The 18,110-nt window shown below is 48.0% G+C and overlaps 1 protein-coding gene across 5 annotated transcripts in view; it reads left to right on the top strand.

The window, feature by feature from the left end:
• Positions 1 to 593: 593 nt before the first annotated feature.
• Positions 594 to 18,110, top strand: part of DMRT1 (doublesex and mab-3 related transcription factor 1) — a 113,714-nt gene continuing 96,197 nt past the window's right edge. The window contains exons 1-2 of one of the 5 annotated variants that reach the window (XM_077908397.1): positions 594 to 1,136; positions 4,556 to 4,739. In XM_077908397.1, the coding sequence (XP_077764523.1) occupies positions 768 to 1,136; positions 4,556 to 4,739 (553 nt within the window). In that variant the 5' untranslated portion in view covers positions 594 to 767. The remainder of the gene's footprint in view (positions 1,137 to 4,555; positions 4,740 to 18,110) is intronic. The other 4 variants (XM_077908402.1, XM_077908403.1, XM_077908387.1 and 1 more) reach the window with 4 other exon arrangements.

The raw sequence follows: 18,110 nt of genomic DNA on the forward strand, positions 1-18,110 counted from the left end.
AGAAGTGACTGGAGAACAGAAAGACCCGATTTTTCGTGCGCCCGAGCCCCACACAATGAGGGTCTTAGTTGCTGATTAAGGGCAGAGACTTTTGTCGGGCCTACAATCCCCTACTTCTCTTAAGTGAGGAAGAACCCTTTTCCCGGAGTTGGCGTCTGCCAACCTGGGGCCTCCCGAGCTAACGGAGCTAACGCGGAGAGTGGGGGAAGGGAGCTGTAGGACCCCACGGGGTGGTCTGCACCTCCTCCAAGCAGCGTGCGCCACGAGGATGCACAAGTGCGTTCGCTCTGCTTCCTCCGTGTGCAGCGAGCTCGGGCACCTGGGGGAGCGTGGGGATCGCGCTCTCCCCGGGGCTCTGCACCTCGAGGTGCGCTTGCAGACACCTGCAGCCACGCCCTCGGCCTTTGCAGCCAGTGCAAGCCGGCTCCCGGCTGGAACGCGGAGGCTAGAGTTGGGGGGCGGGGGGCGGGGCCGCATTCCCTCGCGCCCTCTCCCGCCCAGGCAATCCCGGGAACGTTCTGAAAAGTATCCAAAAGTTCTGCGCTGCGCGCGCGCCAAAAGGAAAAAAAAAAAAAAAGGGCACAACCCCCCACCAGTCTGGGCGTTGTGAGTCCCGACCTCGCCACTCCGGCTGCACCTCGGGCCGCGGCGCACACGCCTTCTGCGCCTTCCGCTCCGGAGCCTCGGCCCCGGCTGCGCTCTTCCTTGCAGCCGTCTCCAGACCGGAGAGGGGCCCCGAGGGCCCTGGCGCTTCTCCCTGGGGCACCATGCCCAACGACGACGCATTCAGCAAGCCCTCCGCACCTTCGGAGGCCCCGCACGCCGCCGCCGGGGCACCGCCGCAGGGCAAGGCCGGGGGCTTTGGCAAAGCGGCCGGGGCGCTGGTCGGGAGCACCGGGGGCGCGGGCGCCGGGGGCAGCGGCGGCGGCTCGGGCTCGGGCTCCGGCTCGGGCTCGGGGGCGTCGGGCATGGGCTCCGCGAGCAAGAAGTCCCCGCGGCTGCCCAAGTGCGCGCGATGCAGGAACCACGGCTACGCGTCGCCGCTCAAGGGCCACAAGCGCTTCTGCATGTGGCGGGACTGCCAGTGCAAGAAGTGCAACCTGATCGCCGAGCGACAGCGCGTGATGGCCGCGCAGGTGAGTGCGGCGTCCGGGGCGCGGGGGTCAGCCCGCCCCCTGAGTCCCTGGGGCCCGCCGGGCGCCACGCGGTGCGGGGCTCCGGAGAGGCGCGCGGGGCCCGGGGCTCCCAGCCTCGCGGGGCTCCCGGTCCTCTGGGGTCCGGCCCGCGGAGCAGGGAGGTTGCGGGGTTTGCTGGGCGCTCCGGCCGAGAGTTCGGGTGCATGCCCCGTTGCGGGGAGATCTCAAGAATCCGTCCCCAGGATCTCCCGTCTCCGTTCCCGAGCAGTAAGTTGGCGCGGGGCTGGCCCTGTTCAGGAGTCCCCGATCCCGTCCTCCAGCAGACTTGCGGGGTTCGCGCCTTCGGAGGCCCCCCGAATCCCTAGGGTCTCAGATCATTGGCTCAGAGCACGGAGTGGCAATTCGCCTCTTGGGGGGGGGGTGGAGAGGGGCCCCCAGACCCGCTAGGATCTCTGCTCCCTCTTGCAGAGCAGAGTGGCCGGGTTCGCCCCTTCGAGCGGGGGAGAACGGCCCCCCAGGCCCCCAGGATCTCTGCTCCCGCTTTCAGAGCACAGAGTGGCCGGGCTCGGCCCTCCGGGGGCCCCGCGCACCTCGGACCTGGCGGTCCGAGTGGAGAGCTGGGAGCCCTCCCGCCGGGAGCAGGCCCCAGGGTGCCCGGCCTCCCCCGCACCTGGAGCAGAGAGGTGCACACCGGGGAGGGTGCCGCCGCCCTTCCGGGCCCGGGCGGGCCGCACGGTCCTTGTGGGAGAGCCGCGGCAGCGCGGGCGGGTGCAGCGGGGTCCCCGCGGCCCCGGGCGCCCTCCCTCCGGGGGTCGCCGCCCGCGGGCCCTCCGCGCGCCCCAGCCGTTTTGCGCACCGCGGGGATTCTCCTCGCCTTCCTGCACCTGACTCACTCAGGTACGAGTTGCTTGGAGTCTGGCTTAAAATGCACGCTGAAAAGTTTTTAAAAAGCGTGCGCAAGGGAGGGGGGGGGGGAATAGGAAACGGTTTGAGGCTAGATCTGTAATTTAAAAAAAAAAAAAAAACATTCTAGGCAGTTCGGTAATTTAGCATCTTAAACCAAAATGATTGTCTTGGTATCCTGAAAGGATTTTTTTTTTTTTTTGAGAGAGAGAGAGAGAGAGAATAATATACATTCTTTCCAGCTAAAATTTGTTTCATCCTTTTAAGACAGTTTATTTAAGATGAAAAGATAGCAAAGAAAAGTTTACTAACGCGAGGTGCTACTTGTGGCTGGGAACGTGTGAATAACCTCCGTGGAAAATAATTCATCCAAGTGTGTAACAGAAAGGCCAGATAAATGCTTAAAGATTCTACTCTTTATATACACCTCATTTTAAAAAATGTGTCTGAATTTGGAAATATGTTGGCTTCGCAGATTGCAAGTGCAGTCATGGAATACAGGTTTTCCTTAGCTGTTTCTTTGGGGATTTTTAGTGTGATCTATAGTGGGGGAACAGATTATACTCATCCAGCCTTAAAATGCATCACATTTACTGAAAAAGACAGGGACGTTGAAGTTGTATTTGTAGACAGAAAAATCTTCTGAACATTGAGTTGTTGGCTTAAATATTATTGTGTGGAGAATATGCTTCGGAGACTAATTTTCCTGGAAATGTATTAAAATGTAATAAAAGCATGTATTTAAGTAGGGCCATTCCTTTTGAGTAAGCTTTATTCATAGGGGCACCAACTTGGAAAAAAACTGTTTGCTACATTAAAAACAAAAGCGACTCAGGATTACTTCTATAATATGAAACAAGCATTTTTTACACCAGAAAGGCTTGTGCTGTCCTAGATGAAATCCTGTAAAATTCCCCTGTACCAGCTGTTTTTTTCATTCTGAAACAGTGCAAAATGGATCTTCAATATGACCCTACTAACTGCATTTTAATCAATTGCCCGTCTTCCCTGATTAAATAATATTTCTTTAAAATCTTGGAGAGGCTTTCATAAAAATGTCCTCCTCCGTTTATGGCATATAAAATAAATATCCACATTTTGTGCATCCATGAGATTTGTTTGAATCAGGATATAAGCATTCATTGACATACTTCAGAGATTTGTGGAGTTTTTTTGTTGCTATTTTTTGGCCAAATCCTTAATATTGTTTCTAAACTTGGTTAATAATAGAAAATCCAAGACTAAAGCTGGATCATTTAATCTTAATTGATTATTTAAGATTTTTTTTGTAAGTTGAAGGCTCATGTTATGAGTAAAATTATTTGTGAGTTGATCAGCTTGCTAACCTTGGACTACAGTTTCCTTAAAACAATAAATAGTAGTTTGTGTTTCTGGTTTACATTTTTGATCTTGGCTTTTTGCTTTTATTTGGGCCTCAGAGGGAGGCACGGATAGTTTACTTTCTCATTTCACCATCACCAGTAGTCAAGTTTCAACAGAAAGTCTCCTTTTTTGTTACATGTGGTAGGCAAAAGTACAATTTAATTTCTTTACACTTTTCTTTTTTTTTGCAACCTTTAACAATGTTATTTAAAAGCAGATAAAATGAAGAGGGACCCTGAGGAGTCTCCTAGGTAGGTGAGGTCCCTTACACCCTGGCTTCCAGCCCCTTCTGTCCTGCTAGCATAGAGCCCCTGTCTTCTGCCTGTGTTTCTATCTGGCCTCCTCCTTCTCCATGGACGTCAGCGCCCTGTTCCAGCCCCATTCCCGCATTACTGCCCTGCATGCTCCCTCCATTCCGGAGAGCAGGGCCCTTCTGGGGTTTCCTGAGCAGTGCTTGCCTCTCCTGGCCACCCTGCTCCCTTGCTCAGGATAGTTCCGCCCCTTCATTCTTGCCTGTCCAGGTGTTAGTCATTCTGCTATCCAGGGATCCTCTTCTAGTTCCACTTCTAGCTAGTTTTTATGCTTACAGCCATTTCTGCCTTGCGAGCCCTGCTGTAGGATCGATGTGTCCCTCTCCTGGGGTATTTGCCACATTTCATGTTAAGCTGCATTTGCATGTTTGCCCAACTCCTATTTTTGCTTTTTGTCAGTGAGTACCTTGGGATCTCATCTGATCCTACTGAATCTTGCTGCTCACTGGCCCCAGGACAGTGGCCTTTTACAAATGTCCTTCCTAATCCGTCAATGCTGACCTCTCTTCAGGTTGACCTCCTCTGCTTGGCGGACTCTACAGGTTTTCCGGATTCTCCTGGACCAACCTTATTTCCTGCTGTACATTCTCATTTGTGTAATGGACATTTTTTGACTCTGCTGTGCGCTCTCAGCCACGCCTCGGCTTTGGCTGCACATCCTACCTAGTTGCCGTTCAGAAGGAACGAGAGACTCTCAGACCTTGCTTCAGGAGCTCATAACTCCTGATGTCTGGGGATGAGCGGGGCTCCGGGGGTTTTGGCAAAGCCGGGTGAGTGATTCTGGAGCGCGGGAGGCTGACCTGCTTGCCCTGTGCTTCCCAGGTGGCCCTGAGAAGGCAGCAGGCCCAGGAGGAAGAACTGGGGATCAGCCACCCCATCCCGCTGCCCAGCGCCGCCGAGCTGCTTGTCAAGAGAGAGAGCGGTGGTAGCAACCCGTGCCTGATGGCCGAGAGCAGCAGCCCCTCGCAGCCCGCGCCGGCCAGCACCCCCACCACTGCGGCGTCAGGTAAGGGGCCTGGGGCTCTCGGGCCCGCAGAACCCATCTCAGGGCTATCCTGAGCCATGCATCACATCCAGAAGGGGTTCTTCCCCTGCAGGTCTGTTTTTGGCTACTTCACAGAGGAGATGGCCAGGAATTCTAAAATTGGGATTTTGGTAACCTGCTGGTGATTTGCTAAGTCTGGATTGGGACAGAGTCAGACTCACTGAGTATCAGAGGGGCAGGATTCCAGATTTCATCTCTGTCTGCCCTCCATTTTGGGGTTCACTGGGTGGGAGCTAAAAGATTTTTGTTTCCTAGAACTGAAAGTCCCATTTCTTTGGCAGGGGGCGCAGCCCATTTGGAGAAAGTGTCTTTAAAGGCCACCTCCTAGGTGTCCAGTTTTGGTGGGCATTGGGAAAGGAGGGGAGGCCCGTTCCATTGGGTTCGATTCTTTCCGTATGCTAAGACTATACTGGGGCCTGATGCATGTCATTTCATTCGTAGCTGTAGTAATCTGGATTGTCCTAACCCTATTTTATGCATATAAAAACTGTGGTGTAGGAAGTTTAAGTGCCTGGCTAAGTCCACAGAACTAGAAAGTACTTGACTTGATCCACGTGGCTCCAGAGCTCATTGTATTTACTGCACTGTGTCTCCAGATTGCCCCGAGAATCACTGTGGAAGCCCCTGGCCACATGGGGCCATTTAAATGTGACCTAATTACAGTGAAATAAAATGAAAACATTGAACCAAAGAAGATACAGTTAGCATTACTGATCACTAAGGAAATGCAAATCAAAACTACAATGCAATAGCACTTCACTTCAGCCATTAGGCTGGCTGCTATCAAAAAAGTTAAAAAACAAAACAAAATCCCAGAAAACAACAATATTGGCCAAGGGTGAGGAGAAATCAGAACCTTTGGGTGTTCTCAGCAGAAAAGAAAAGGGTTCAGTTGCTATAGAAAACAATATGGCGCTTGCTCAAAACTTAAAAATAGAATTAGCGGATGACTCAGCAATTCTGGCTGTTTACCCAAATGGATTGAAAGCAGGGTCTCCTAGAGATACACCGTTGTTAGTAGCCTTCATAATAGCTAAAATGTGGGAGCAATCCAAATGTCTATTGACTAATGAAAGGATAAGCAAAATGTGTCTATGCACAGTGGAATATTATTCAGCCTTAAAAAGGAAAAAAATCCTGGCACATGCTACAACTTGGTTCACCTTGAGGGTATTATGCCAAGTGGAATAAGTTGGTCACAAAAAGGCAGATATTGTGTGGTTGTACTTAAAGTAATCAGAATCCTGGGGACAGAGGGTAGATTGGTGGTTGCCAGGGGCTGAGGAGGGCAGAGGGCAGAGGGAAGGGGCAGTTACTGTTTCATGGGAATAGGGTTGCAGTTTAAAGATGAAGAGAGCAGTGGAGGGGATGGTGTAGCAATAGTGGCACATTATGAATATGTTCAGTATTGCTATGGTGTGTATTTAAAAATGATTTAAGATGGTAAATTTTATGTGTATTTTACCATGTAAAAAGTGTTGAAAAATTCAAGCCCCTCAGTTCCTCACTTGCACATGTCAAGTGCCCTGTAGGCAAATCTAAAATCTAACTTGTGTTCTAGGTATTTAAAAATGCTAGAAGATGTGCGTTTCCATTTTTCTCAGAGTGCCATTTAATGGTAGGAGATCTAGATAGCAGGAGTTCTAAGAAATTCACCAAAGATCTGGGAAATCCTGCTGGCAAATAAATACGCATATTGTTGACCCTTGAACAACACTACCCCCCCCCCCCCCCCCCCGTGCGGGCAGAAATGCATCTGTTAACTTCTGACTCTCCAAAAACTTAGCTGAGATAGCCTGTTGTTGACTAGAAGCCTTACCAATAACCGGAAACAGTCGATTAACAGATATTTTGTATGTTATACATATTATACACTGTATTCTTAAAAGGAAGTAAGCTAGAGAGAAGAAAATATTATAAAGAAAATCATAAGGGGGAGAAACCCATTAATAACGCTGCCATATTTGTCGAAAAAAATCTGCATATAAGGGGACTCTTGCAATTTGGATCCGTATTTTTCAATAGTCTGCTGTTTTCCATGCTGAAAACATAAGCTGAGATGCACAGAACATCTCCAGAGTCTGCTAAGGCTCCCTGAAATACAGCCTTGCAGTGTGGTTCCTCTTACCTGAGCGGTTCACAAGGTGCTCTGTTTGCTGTGCTCACCAGCTGGGCTAAAGTTACTCAGCTGCCTGCCATGTGCTCACTGTGCAACTTCGAACAAGTCACTTAAACTGTCTGGGCCTTTTGTTTTCTCTTATCAAAAATGAGGGAGGTGATCTGGGAGGGTTTTGGAGTTTGAGTCATGACCATTATAAGGAAGGTAAAGGTAAGCAGGCCCCGAAGAAGGCCAGCGACAGAGGGAACCCTGGTCTCCAAAGAGCAGGTAGGTGTGTATGTGTTCCTGTCACTCCGTGTGCTGCTGGGGCTGTGGGTTCTGTAGCTCTCCAGGAGAAGCAGGTGTTCTTTCTCTTTCCTTTTTTTTTTTTGGTTTGGTTTCTCGTAATATATGGTTACAAGACTTTCCAAACTTCCCTTTTGATAGGAAGAGAATATCAGAAATAGGATTTTTACTTTGAAATCATATGCTATGGGTTTTTTTTTTTTTAAGATTTTATTATTTATTCATGAGAGACAGGCAGAGACATAGAGGGAGAAGCAGGCTCCCTGTAAGGAGCCCAATGCGGAACTCGATCCTGGGACCCTGGGATCACGACCTGAGCCGAAGGGAAACGCTCAACCACTGAACCACCCAGGCATCCCTCATATGTTGTGTTAAAGGTTGATCACCAAATAGTACCAGGTCAGGGCTGCTCTGGTGGATTTAGCTGGAGGGCTGAAATGGGAGAGGGATGTGTCAGGAATAAAGAGGGGGATGACTCATTTGATTTTCACAAACACGAGGTAGGAACTACTCCCATTTGCAGACAAGGTAAGGAAGCTGCCCCAGAATAAAGCTAAGTTGAGCTGGGATTCAGTCCAGAGCCCATGGATTTTCCATTTTCTATTTTCCCTGCCTATGAAGAGAGGCTGTGGGAGCAGTTGTCATGTTTCCTTAGGAAATGGGATGATGGACAATCAGGGTTACGGTTCACTCCTCCCAAGGGACTCAGGGCTGCCGGGCAAATGAGAACAATGTGAGGGGCAAAGGTCCCTGCAATTCGCTGTTGTCCCACTGGTCTTCATGGGGAGCAATGCAGGGAACAGCCGGTGATGGGTAGACGTCCAGGCTGGCCAGTTTGTAGGGCATGGCAGGTGAGCCTGGGTTAGCCTGCTGTCCTGCACCCACCTTGGGGTGGGGATGCCATGGTCAGCTTGTCTACCCCCAGACAGGAGCTGGAGAGTGGGATCTCCGGCTCGATGGAGTTCAGCATGACAGGTGTCCTGGCGGAACATTTCAGAGTGGCAACAGGCAAAGTTACAAATAGAAGCAGCAGGGGAGCAGGATAGAAAGGTCAGGGTCAAGGAGGATGTGACCAGATTCCCTTCTTTGCCTCTGGAGCTGGTAGACCTTGGAGTCACTTTGGAGTCGGGAATGGACACTCAGAGGGAGGAGGATGCGGAAGCCAGCGGTGTGCTGGGCTCCTGGGCTCTGGAGACTTCTCTCTGGTCGCCTTGGGTGCCACGGGCAGGGGGTTCTCCCCTGGTCAGCCCACCTCCATGGGGCAGGAGCCGCACATACTTGGCCTCATGCCCAGCACTCGCACCACAGCTCTCGCATTGAGCTTGATAACTTCTAAGCCCGTTGTCGAACTCGAACCTGGGACCCTGGGATCATGACCTGAGCCAAAGGCAGACCCTCAACCACTGAGCCACCCAGGTGCCCCGGGGCTGAACTTTTGAACATAGTTTGCTACAAACAGAGCTTACGTTAAATTTCCAGAAATTGGGATCTATTTAAAATAACTCATCCTAGGAGGGGGAAACAGTACAAAAGCATATTCAGTGAAATGGGATTGTACTTCCCATCCCAACCCGCAGGCCCCTTCTGTTTGGCATTCCAGGATTACTCACGGCCCCTACGGCTTATGTAGATCTATATTTTTTTAATGTATTTAACATAATGGCAGTGTTCCTGGTTGTGTGTAATTAGGTTGTTTTTTCTTCACTTAAGACAGCTTGAAATTTTATAAATGGCTGGCATCCCATTATATAGATGTGAAAGGCTAGGACTCGAAATTATTCGTGAGGGATGAAAGCCATGGATGTGCTCAGACAATAGTGGCCCTACCGACCTGGCTCACCCCGGGGACGAGCTGTTCCCCTTCTCTCTCTGATACCCAACCTGTAGTGTTGACAAGGGCAGTAGCTTAGCGAAACTCAGTAGATTTTTTATGTCCTTGAAGTGTCTCACTATCTCCTCTTGGCTCCCAGAAGTGCCAAAGTGAGAGTGGAAAGTGCCCAAGAATTATTGCTGAACTCTAAGGATGCTGTGAAGGAAACTGGGTTTATTACCAAGCTGTTGTTTCATTTATTGGAGAAAGGGCTCCCTTCAAGGAGAATAACAATGTACCTAACGTCCCTCCAATCCTTCACCAGAGGTTGGCTACAATCAACCAAAACACAGACTGAGTAAAACACACACACACACACACACACACACACACACACACACAAGACTGAAGATTCCTAGAATAATGGGTGTGAGTGATTCTTACTTTTACTGTCATCTATGATTGGGGGTACTACCTTGGAAGGAATAGCCTTTTTCTTCCCCCTAAATATTTTATTTATTTATTCATGAGAGACACAGAGAGGCAGAGACACACAGGCAGAGAGAGAAGCAGAGAGGAGCCCAATGTGGGACTTGATCCCAGGACCCCGGGATCTTAAGCCAAAGGCAGATGCTCAACCACTGAGCCATCCAGGTGCCCCAAGAAATAGCCTTTTGAAGCAGTGTCCTGTTCATTGCTGTTTCTTACACTACCAGGATCCAAAGAAAAAAAAAAGGTGAGCATTTTTGATTACAGGTAACAATGAATTAAAGCAACTTCAGCATTGCATCTGTGGCTTTACATTTTTAATTTTAGCATAAAATTAATTTATTTTAATTTTCAAAGTTGCTGACTTTAAAAAGACGCTCACGGGCAGTCTTCTGCTTTGCAATGTGGGCTCATCTCTGTTTGATTTGATACTCCTTCTCTGACCTGCAGGGCCTGACAGAGGCTGTTTGCTCCCGTGGAGGGCTGTGCGGTTCCTGGCCTCTCCTCTCCTGCGCACGGCTGTCAGATGAAGGGTGGCATTGTAGGGCACTGGTTCTGCATGTGTGTCCTTTGTGAGTCAGGACCTGAATGTTATCGCCCTCGGGCCCTCCCTTCTGGAGCACTCTGAACTTACACACACACACTCACATTCACACTCCCTCACATCAGAGCACCTCCTACCGTCTCCAGCCTTCCCCCTGCAGCCGGCCTCCTGCAGCCTCCAGCCTGAGGCCCACCTCCCCTCACCTGTCTCCTGTTGGAAGGGTCAGTTAGGTCTGTGCCTGATAATGACAGGGTCCTCCCCGTCTCTCCTTTAGTGGTAACTTCTCACTTTAGCATCCAGAGAGAGAGAGAGAGAGAGCACATGCTGGTAGGAGACACTCAACTAACTGCTAATGGGCAATAACTTTTTGAGTGTCTTCCATGTGTTGGGATGCCGTATAGATGTGAAATGGGGCAGTTTGGAAATTTGTGGAGTTGGGCCCATGCAGTTTTTACTGGTAAGAAATGTGGCTAATGAACCAACAGTTGGAAGATACTGAGTTTATAGATTTTTTTAGTTCTAATTTTTTATTATTTTTTTTAAGATTTCATTTATTTGAGATAGAATGAGAGAGAGAGAGAGAGAGAACGAGCATGGGCAGGGGGTAGAGGGAGATGGTGAAGCAGATACCCTGCTGAGCAGGAACCCCGATGCAGGACTCGATCCCAGGACCCCAGGACCACGACCCGAGCCAAAGGCAGATGCTTAACTACTGAGCCACCCGTATAGATTAAAAAAAAACAACCTAGGGCACCTGGGTGGCTCAGTCAGCTAAGCATCTGACTCTTGATTTTGGCTCAGGTTGTGATCTCGGGGCCGTGGGATCGAGCCCCACATTGGACTCCTCGCTCTGAGTGGAAGGAGTCTGCTTGGGATTCTCTTTTCCTCTCCTTCTGCTCCTACCCCCTGCTCACATTTTCTTTCTCTTTCTCAAAGAAAGAAAGAAAATCTTTAAAATAAAAAAAGAAATGCAGGGTTTAAACCACTAATTGGTTGGGTAATAGCATGCACAAAAGATGTTAAAACATTTGATAGGTTTACGTCTATCTCCTTTGTGGAAGTGTAATCTTAAGGACAGGGAGTGCATTTTGTTCCTCACTGTGTTCATGTGCACAGCACGTATAGTACCTGGCTTTACAGCAAATGGTCAGCAAACCTTTGCTGAGTGAGTTGACAGTGATGGTTACATTGGAAGTTGTTTTAAAACATTAGACCTGTGGTCGTGACCCCACCTGCAGATGTCAGAGAGTAAGCTCATTGATATCTAGGTGGATTTTCCAGTTTTCTTTTGTGATTTTAAAAAAAATGTACTTTGGAATTTTCAGCGATTCAGAAATTCCAAAGTAATCTTCGGAATGCTGAAAATTCCAGTGTAATTGAACAGTTCAACATGTAATCTGCGTGCTATACAATTCATCTCTTTAAAGTGTGTGACTCGTTTTTTAATAAATTCACAGACTTGTGCAACCATCACCAGACTCTAATTGTGAAACATTTTTGTCTCCTCCTAAAAAGAAACTGTGCCCATTAGCAGTCACTCCCCATCTACTCCCCATATGAGCCCTAGGCCACTGCTAATACATTATCTTGTGCCATAGATTGGCCTACTCTGGACATTTCATATATTTGGACACCTCACATAAATGGAATCACATATGTGACCTTTTGTGTCTGATTTCTTTTACTTCTCCTGATGTTAGTGAGGTTTATCCATGTTGTATCGTGCATTTACTATGCACTTTTAAAATTAATATTCAGTAGGGGCATCTGCATGGCTCAGTCAGTTGAGCATCTGACTCTTGGTTTTGACTCAGGTCATGATCTCAGGGTTGTGGGATTGAGACCCCACGTCAAGGCTCTGCTCAGTGCAGAGTCTACCTGAGATTCTCTTTCACTCTCCCTCTGCCCCTGCTCACCACTCATGTGCTCTCTCTCTCTCCCCTCTCCCTCCCCCAAAATAAATAAATAAAATCTTAAAAAGAATTAATATTCCATTATATGCAGAGGCGCCTGGGTGACTCAGTTGGTTGAGTATCAAGCTCTTGATCTCAGCTCAGGTCTTGATCTCAGGGTCATGAGTTCAGGTCTTGCATTGGGCTCCAAAATGAGTAGAGCCTACTTAAAAAAAAAAATCTATTATATGCAGAAATCCTGGATTTTTTTCTTCATCCACTGATAGACTTTTGGGTTGCTTACACTTTTTGGCTGTTAAAAGTAATTCTTCTATCACATTTTTGTACCATTTTTTTTAAAGATTTATTTATTTTAGAAAGGGGAAGGGGCAAAGGAAAGGGAGAGTCTTTTTTTTTTTTTTTTTTGGAAAGGGAGAGTCTTAAGCAGACTCCGCACTGAGTGTAGAGCCTGACTCGGGGCACTCTTATGTTTTTTAAACTTTGGAGGAACTTTTGAGAATGTTTTCCAAAGAGGCTGCAGTACTTACATTCCCATAAGCAAGGTATAAGCGTTCCAGAAAATTCAAATGTAAGTTTTTTAAAATTAAAAAGATGTTTTCATCCTAGTAAACATGGTAGATTAAAAAAACCCAGTGAGAACCTTTTTGATGATCCAAAGTTTAGAGCATGAAGAGTTCTTTAGGTTTGCATTTTGTTATCACTGGAAATATGTTAATATTTAGTCTTCTAAAAAGTTTCTTTTAGGGGCACCTGGGTGGCTCAATGGGGTAAGCATCTGCCTTCAGCTCAGGTCTTGATCCTGGGGTCTTGAGATTGAGTCTCACATCGGCCTCCCTGCTGGGAGCCTGCTTCTCCCTCTGCCTCTGACCCTTCCCCCTGCTTGTGCATGCGTTCTCTCTCTCTCTCTCTCTCTCTCAAATAAATCTTTTTTAAAAAAGAAAATTTCCTCTTTTACCTCATTATCACATGCAATTTTTAGTGTTTGAGGAGGAAAACTTCGAGGGACCTGGAGATGGGCTTTTTTTGTTGTATTTTGGCTAAAGCAACTCTTCAGACCTTGGGTGACAAGCATTTTCTCAGAAAAAGGGAGACATTAAGAATTCTATTGCTTTAGAAACTTGGCAAGAATAATTTTTATCTTTGCATTTCTGAAAATGAAAAACCACCATCACTTTGGTGGAAAGCAACAGAGAAAAAAGCTGAGGGTTGGTGAACATGGACTTCTGTCCTCCACATTACCAGTGGGAAGAGGGTCATTCATAGAGTCTAGAATTTACTGCCAGCAGCTGGTCACCACAGTGGGTGCTGTCATAGTGTGACACAGCCTTGCATTTGCTGTTGTGAGAAGCTCTTGCAGAATCCCGAAGCTCATCTGTGGCATCTGTTTCACTTGCCTGTTTCACTTGCCTGCTCCACAGTGACCCTCTGGAGTCCTTGAACCACTCAAATGTTCTTTGGGTCTTGTGGATGCCTTTGTGTCTCATCTGTTGTTTTACTGAGTAACTTACATTTTTAAATAGTTCTATTTATTAGAGCAAAAGCACTCGTGTGAGCATGAGCAGGGAGCCTGATTCAGGGCTCAGTCCCAAGACCCTGAGATCTTGACCTGAGCCAAAGGTAGACACTTAACCAACCAAGCCACTCGGGCATCCCTTAACTAACTTACTTTTTAAAATTTTTATTGTGTCAGGGGCATCTGGGTGGCTCAGGCGGTTGAGCATCTGACTCTTTTTTTTTTTTAAATTGGGCTTTAAGAATACTATATTTATTCATGATAGACGTAGAGAGAGAGAGAGAGGCAGAGGGAAAAGCAGGCTTCATGCAGGGAGCCCGATGTGGGACTCGATCCCGGGACTCCAGGATCACGCCCTGGGCTGCAGGCGGCGCTAAACCGCTTAGCCACCCAGGGATCCCCAAGCATCTGACTCTTGATCTCACCTCAGCTGTTGATCTCAGGGTCGTGAGTTTAAGTCCCACATTGGGGTCCATGGATAGAGCCTACTTTTATCTTTTTTTATTTTTATTTTTTTAAAAAAATAATCTTTTTAAAAAAATTATTCATGAGAGACACAGAGAGAGAAGGAGGCAGAGACACAGGCAGAGAGAGAAGCAGGCTCCATGCATGGAGCCTGATGTGGGACTCGATCTGGGGTCTCCAGGATCAGGCCCTGGGCTGAAGGCAGTGCTAAACCGCTGAGCCACCCGGGCTGCCCTAGAACCTACTTTAAAAAAAAAAGTAAAATTTTTATTGTGTCAAAACACACATAGCATAAAGCTGACCATTTTAACCATTTGTTAGTGTGCAGCTCTGTGGCATGAGGCACATTCACATCCTTGTGAGGCATCACCATCATCTCTCTCCAGAGCTTTTTCTCATCTTCCCTGATGGAAAGCCTGTCCCCACCCAGAAGCAACTTCCTATCCTTTCCTTCTCATTAACTGGCTTTGGACTCCGCACAGCCTGTTTTGCTAGCAAAGCTTTCTTTAAAGCTTCTTGGCCTTTGAAATCACACGTAGACTCCCGTGAGGTATGACGATCCCTTCATCTCTTGTCAGCATCCTTTCTTTCCTCTCTTCTTCCCCCAGCCCCTAAAGCTCTGGGAGTTACTGCTAACTTCTCCCTTTGTTTTATGTGCTGGTTAACCTAGAGCTCTGGGGTAGTGAGGACTGAAGTTTCTTAGAGGACTGAGGTTTATGGGGAAGGGGGCACAGGGGAGTATCCACTAAGACTTTATACAGGACACTAAATTCTGAACCCGTGCTAGGTGATCTCTGCTCTGAGCCTCGGAGGGCTCGGTGTGATGGTGAAACCCAAGGGAAGCGCAAGGTAGGGATGCTGTTGACACTCATGACTTCAGACACCATCTCGTGTGTTCTTGATTTGTCAGAGTCTCTTTTGTTGTCATCACAGGCAACTATGTAAGTGCAGATCTGTGTTTCTGTCTCAGAAAAAAATTTTTTTTGTAAAAAAATTCAGTGTGACAACCTTTTTGACTCCCCTAGGAAAATCCACATAAATATTGATCTCTGTTGCTGAGCTAAATTACATTTCAAACCTGGTTTAGTCTCTCCTGTCTGTTGGCAGACTTCATAATCATTAATCTGGTCTTAGTGTACAATCCCACTGAACATGCTTTTCTGAAGAAAATGCACAAGAAACTTTTTTTTTTAAGATTTTATTTATTTATTCATGAGAGACAGAGAGGCAGAGACACAGGCAGAGGAAGAAGCAGGCTCCTCGCGGGCAGCCTGATGCGAGACTCGATCCCAGGAACCCCGGGATCACGCCCTGAGCTGAAGGCAGATGCTCAACCACTGAGCCACCCAGGTGCCCCAGGAAGTCTGCTTTCTGAACAAGATTCCCTCCCTCCATTCTTTCCTTTCTTCCTTGTTTTTTTTATCCTATGTTTCATTCATTCAACAAATGTTCATCACATGACTGCATCGGGTCAGAGCCTTTTCTAGGCACTGGATATACAGCAACACATAAAACGTGCCTCTCGTGGATTGTATGTATCCAGCAGGGGAGACAGTTGTTAAACAAATCTACCAGTAAATACAAGATATTTTCAGAAAGTGGCTAGAGCTGTGAGGAAAGACACAATGTTGTGATGGACGCGTCCAAAGGGACAGTGGCTGTTTGATAGGGTAGTGAGGGAAAGGCAGCCTCTCTAAGGAGGGTAAATGGGAGCTAGTCCTGAATGATAGAGAGCCCTTGTGGTCAAGGTCTGGGGCCCCCGGGCCGAATACACAGTGGAGGGAGCCCTTGCCTGGAATAGGAAGGAGGCCAGTGTGCTGGGGCTGACACCCCTGGGGACCGCATCTCGGAGGGCCTTGTAGGACGGCACAGAGTTGGGATCTTATTGCGAGTACAATGGGAAGTCAGTGGAGTGTTGAAGCAGTGAAAGGCATGATCTGATTTACTCTCTTAAAATCTCTCTGCTGCAGCCTGGGGTATAGATTGAGGGGGAACAGTGGGTCAGATGGACAGGAAGTCTGTGCAGGTGCCCAGGCAGAGGGAGAGCTGCTTGCACCGAAGCGGTGGTAGTAGAGGTGGAAAGAAATGGTGGACTGCAGGTCTCTTTGGGAGGTGTATTTACGTGTAACTTTGGGGGGTGTTGTGGATGGCGCTCCTTGCAGATAACACCTGCCACGGCATTGCCAGGCCTAGGCGGTCATTGGTGCTTCCCGACCTGAAAGGTGAAGCGTTGCATGTTGGTGTGGTCATTCGAATAATGGCCCCCTAGAGATGTCCACACTGCAGTCCCTGAGACCCACGAGGGTGTGCCCTTCCGTGGCAAATGTGATGAAGTGTGCAGGATCTCGAGATGGGGAGGTGGTCCTGGATGTTCCAGGCGAGTCTGTTCTCAAGGCATGAATCCATGCAACTGGAGAACCCTGCTGGCTACCCCGGCAGATGCCACAGTGGAAGGAGCTGCAGGTGGGGTTTGAAGCAGGAGGTTTGACCTGCTATTGTTGACTTTGAAAGTAAAGGAAGGGGCCCCCAGCCGAAGATCTGGAGCCAGACAGAGGAGCAGAAGCTGTGGCTCTTCGGGTTCCCCATTGGCGGGCCGATAGCCAGGTCAAGCTGGCCGCAGCAGAGCCCCAAATCTGCTGTATTCTTCATACTCTCCCGCTTCTCCTCCTCATTTCGGTTTAACCTTGGGCACATCTCAGGCTCAGCTAATGGCCCCAGTGGATTAGACCGTTTCACAGTCGTGTCCAGTGCTGTGGGCTGGCAGTGTCAGCATGGCTCTTTGGTGTGTAATGAACTGGGATGGCCCTGGCTGGGGAATGGGATAGACCATCTAGTTAGATCCTCTGCTCACCGGAGACAAATCTCTGTCTAACCAGTGAAATTACCATGCCCATTACCTGTTACATGCTTACTGCTTCCTCTGGTTCATGGGGAACATGCTCGGGGTCCTGCTTGCCTCAGGGTGAGCCGTTACCACCACATGGCAATACCTTCTTCCCTGGGAGAAGGGTATATGGGAGCAGAAGCTCCATCAGGGGTCTTGGAGATTAGAGCCATCTGGAAAAAGAGCTTTGCTGGTCTTTCCTAACTTCTTACCTGGGGGGGAAGCTCCATGTCATTGAAAGAACCTAAGATCCAGAGTCCAGGTACCTGGCTCGGGCGCCTGCCACCTATCTGATTTTGAGCTGTCCACCTTACATTGCTTGCTCATTTGTGAAATGGAGAAAATAGCAGTGCTCACCCGATTTACAGTGCTCGACTAGAAATCTATGTGAAAGGTCTTCATCAACCATGAGGAAGCAGAGAACTGTGCTTAGCATTCGAGTCTCGGGTACTGATGTGGGGAGCACAGGGGTGAGCCTGGGTACACCCTAGAGCCGTGAGCTGGTTTCTTGTAGTGCAAATGAAGCCACGTGGGCTGACAGGACAAGGATTATGTCTCCAGTTGAAGATTATGTAGCCCATCACCTTTCCCTTCACCCCACCTACATCCCAGCTGCTAAGAATCTCGGGGGTGCATCTTTTTACAATTTTTAAAAAATTTTTATTCAAGTATAATTAATATAGAGCGTTATGTTAGTTTCAGGGGGTACAGTATAATGATTCAGCAATTCTGCATGTTACTCAGTGCTCGTCATGGAAAGTGTACTCTTCATCCCTTTCACCTGTTTCCCCTAGAACCCCACCCACCTCCCCTCTGGCAATCACCAGTGTGTTCTCTAAGTGTAGAGTCTGTTTTTTGGTTTGCCTCTCTCTCTTTTTACCCCTTTGTTCACTTGTTTTGTTTCTTAAATTCCACATATGAGTGAAATCATATGGTATTTGTCTTTCACTGACTGACTTCACTTAGCATGATATTTTCTAGATGCATCCATGTTGTTGCAAATGGCAAGACCTCATTTTTATGGCTGTGCAATATTCTATCATGTATATGTGCCACTACCTTATTTTATCAGTAGACACTTGAGTTGTTTCCGTATCTTGGCTATCGTAAATAATGCTGCTATAAACAAAAGGGTGTATATATCTTTTTGAAATAATATATCTGTTTTGGGGGGATAAATACCCAGGAGTTGAATTATGAATTATAGTAATTCTATTTTTAATATTTTGAGGAACCTCCATACTGTTTTCCAGAGTAGCTGTACCAGTTTGCATTCCCACTGACCGTGCATGAGGGTTCCCCTTTCTCCA

Source organism: Canis aureus, chromosome 1, assembly GCF_053574225.1.
Source record: "Canis aureus isolate CA01 chromosome 1, VMU_Caureus_v.1.0, whole genome shotgun sequence".
Classification (NCBI taxonomy): Eukaryota; Metazoa; Chordata; class Mammalia; order Carnivora; family Canidae; genus Canis; species Canis aureus.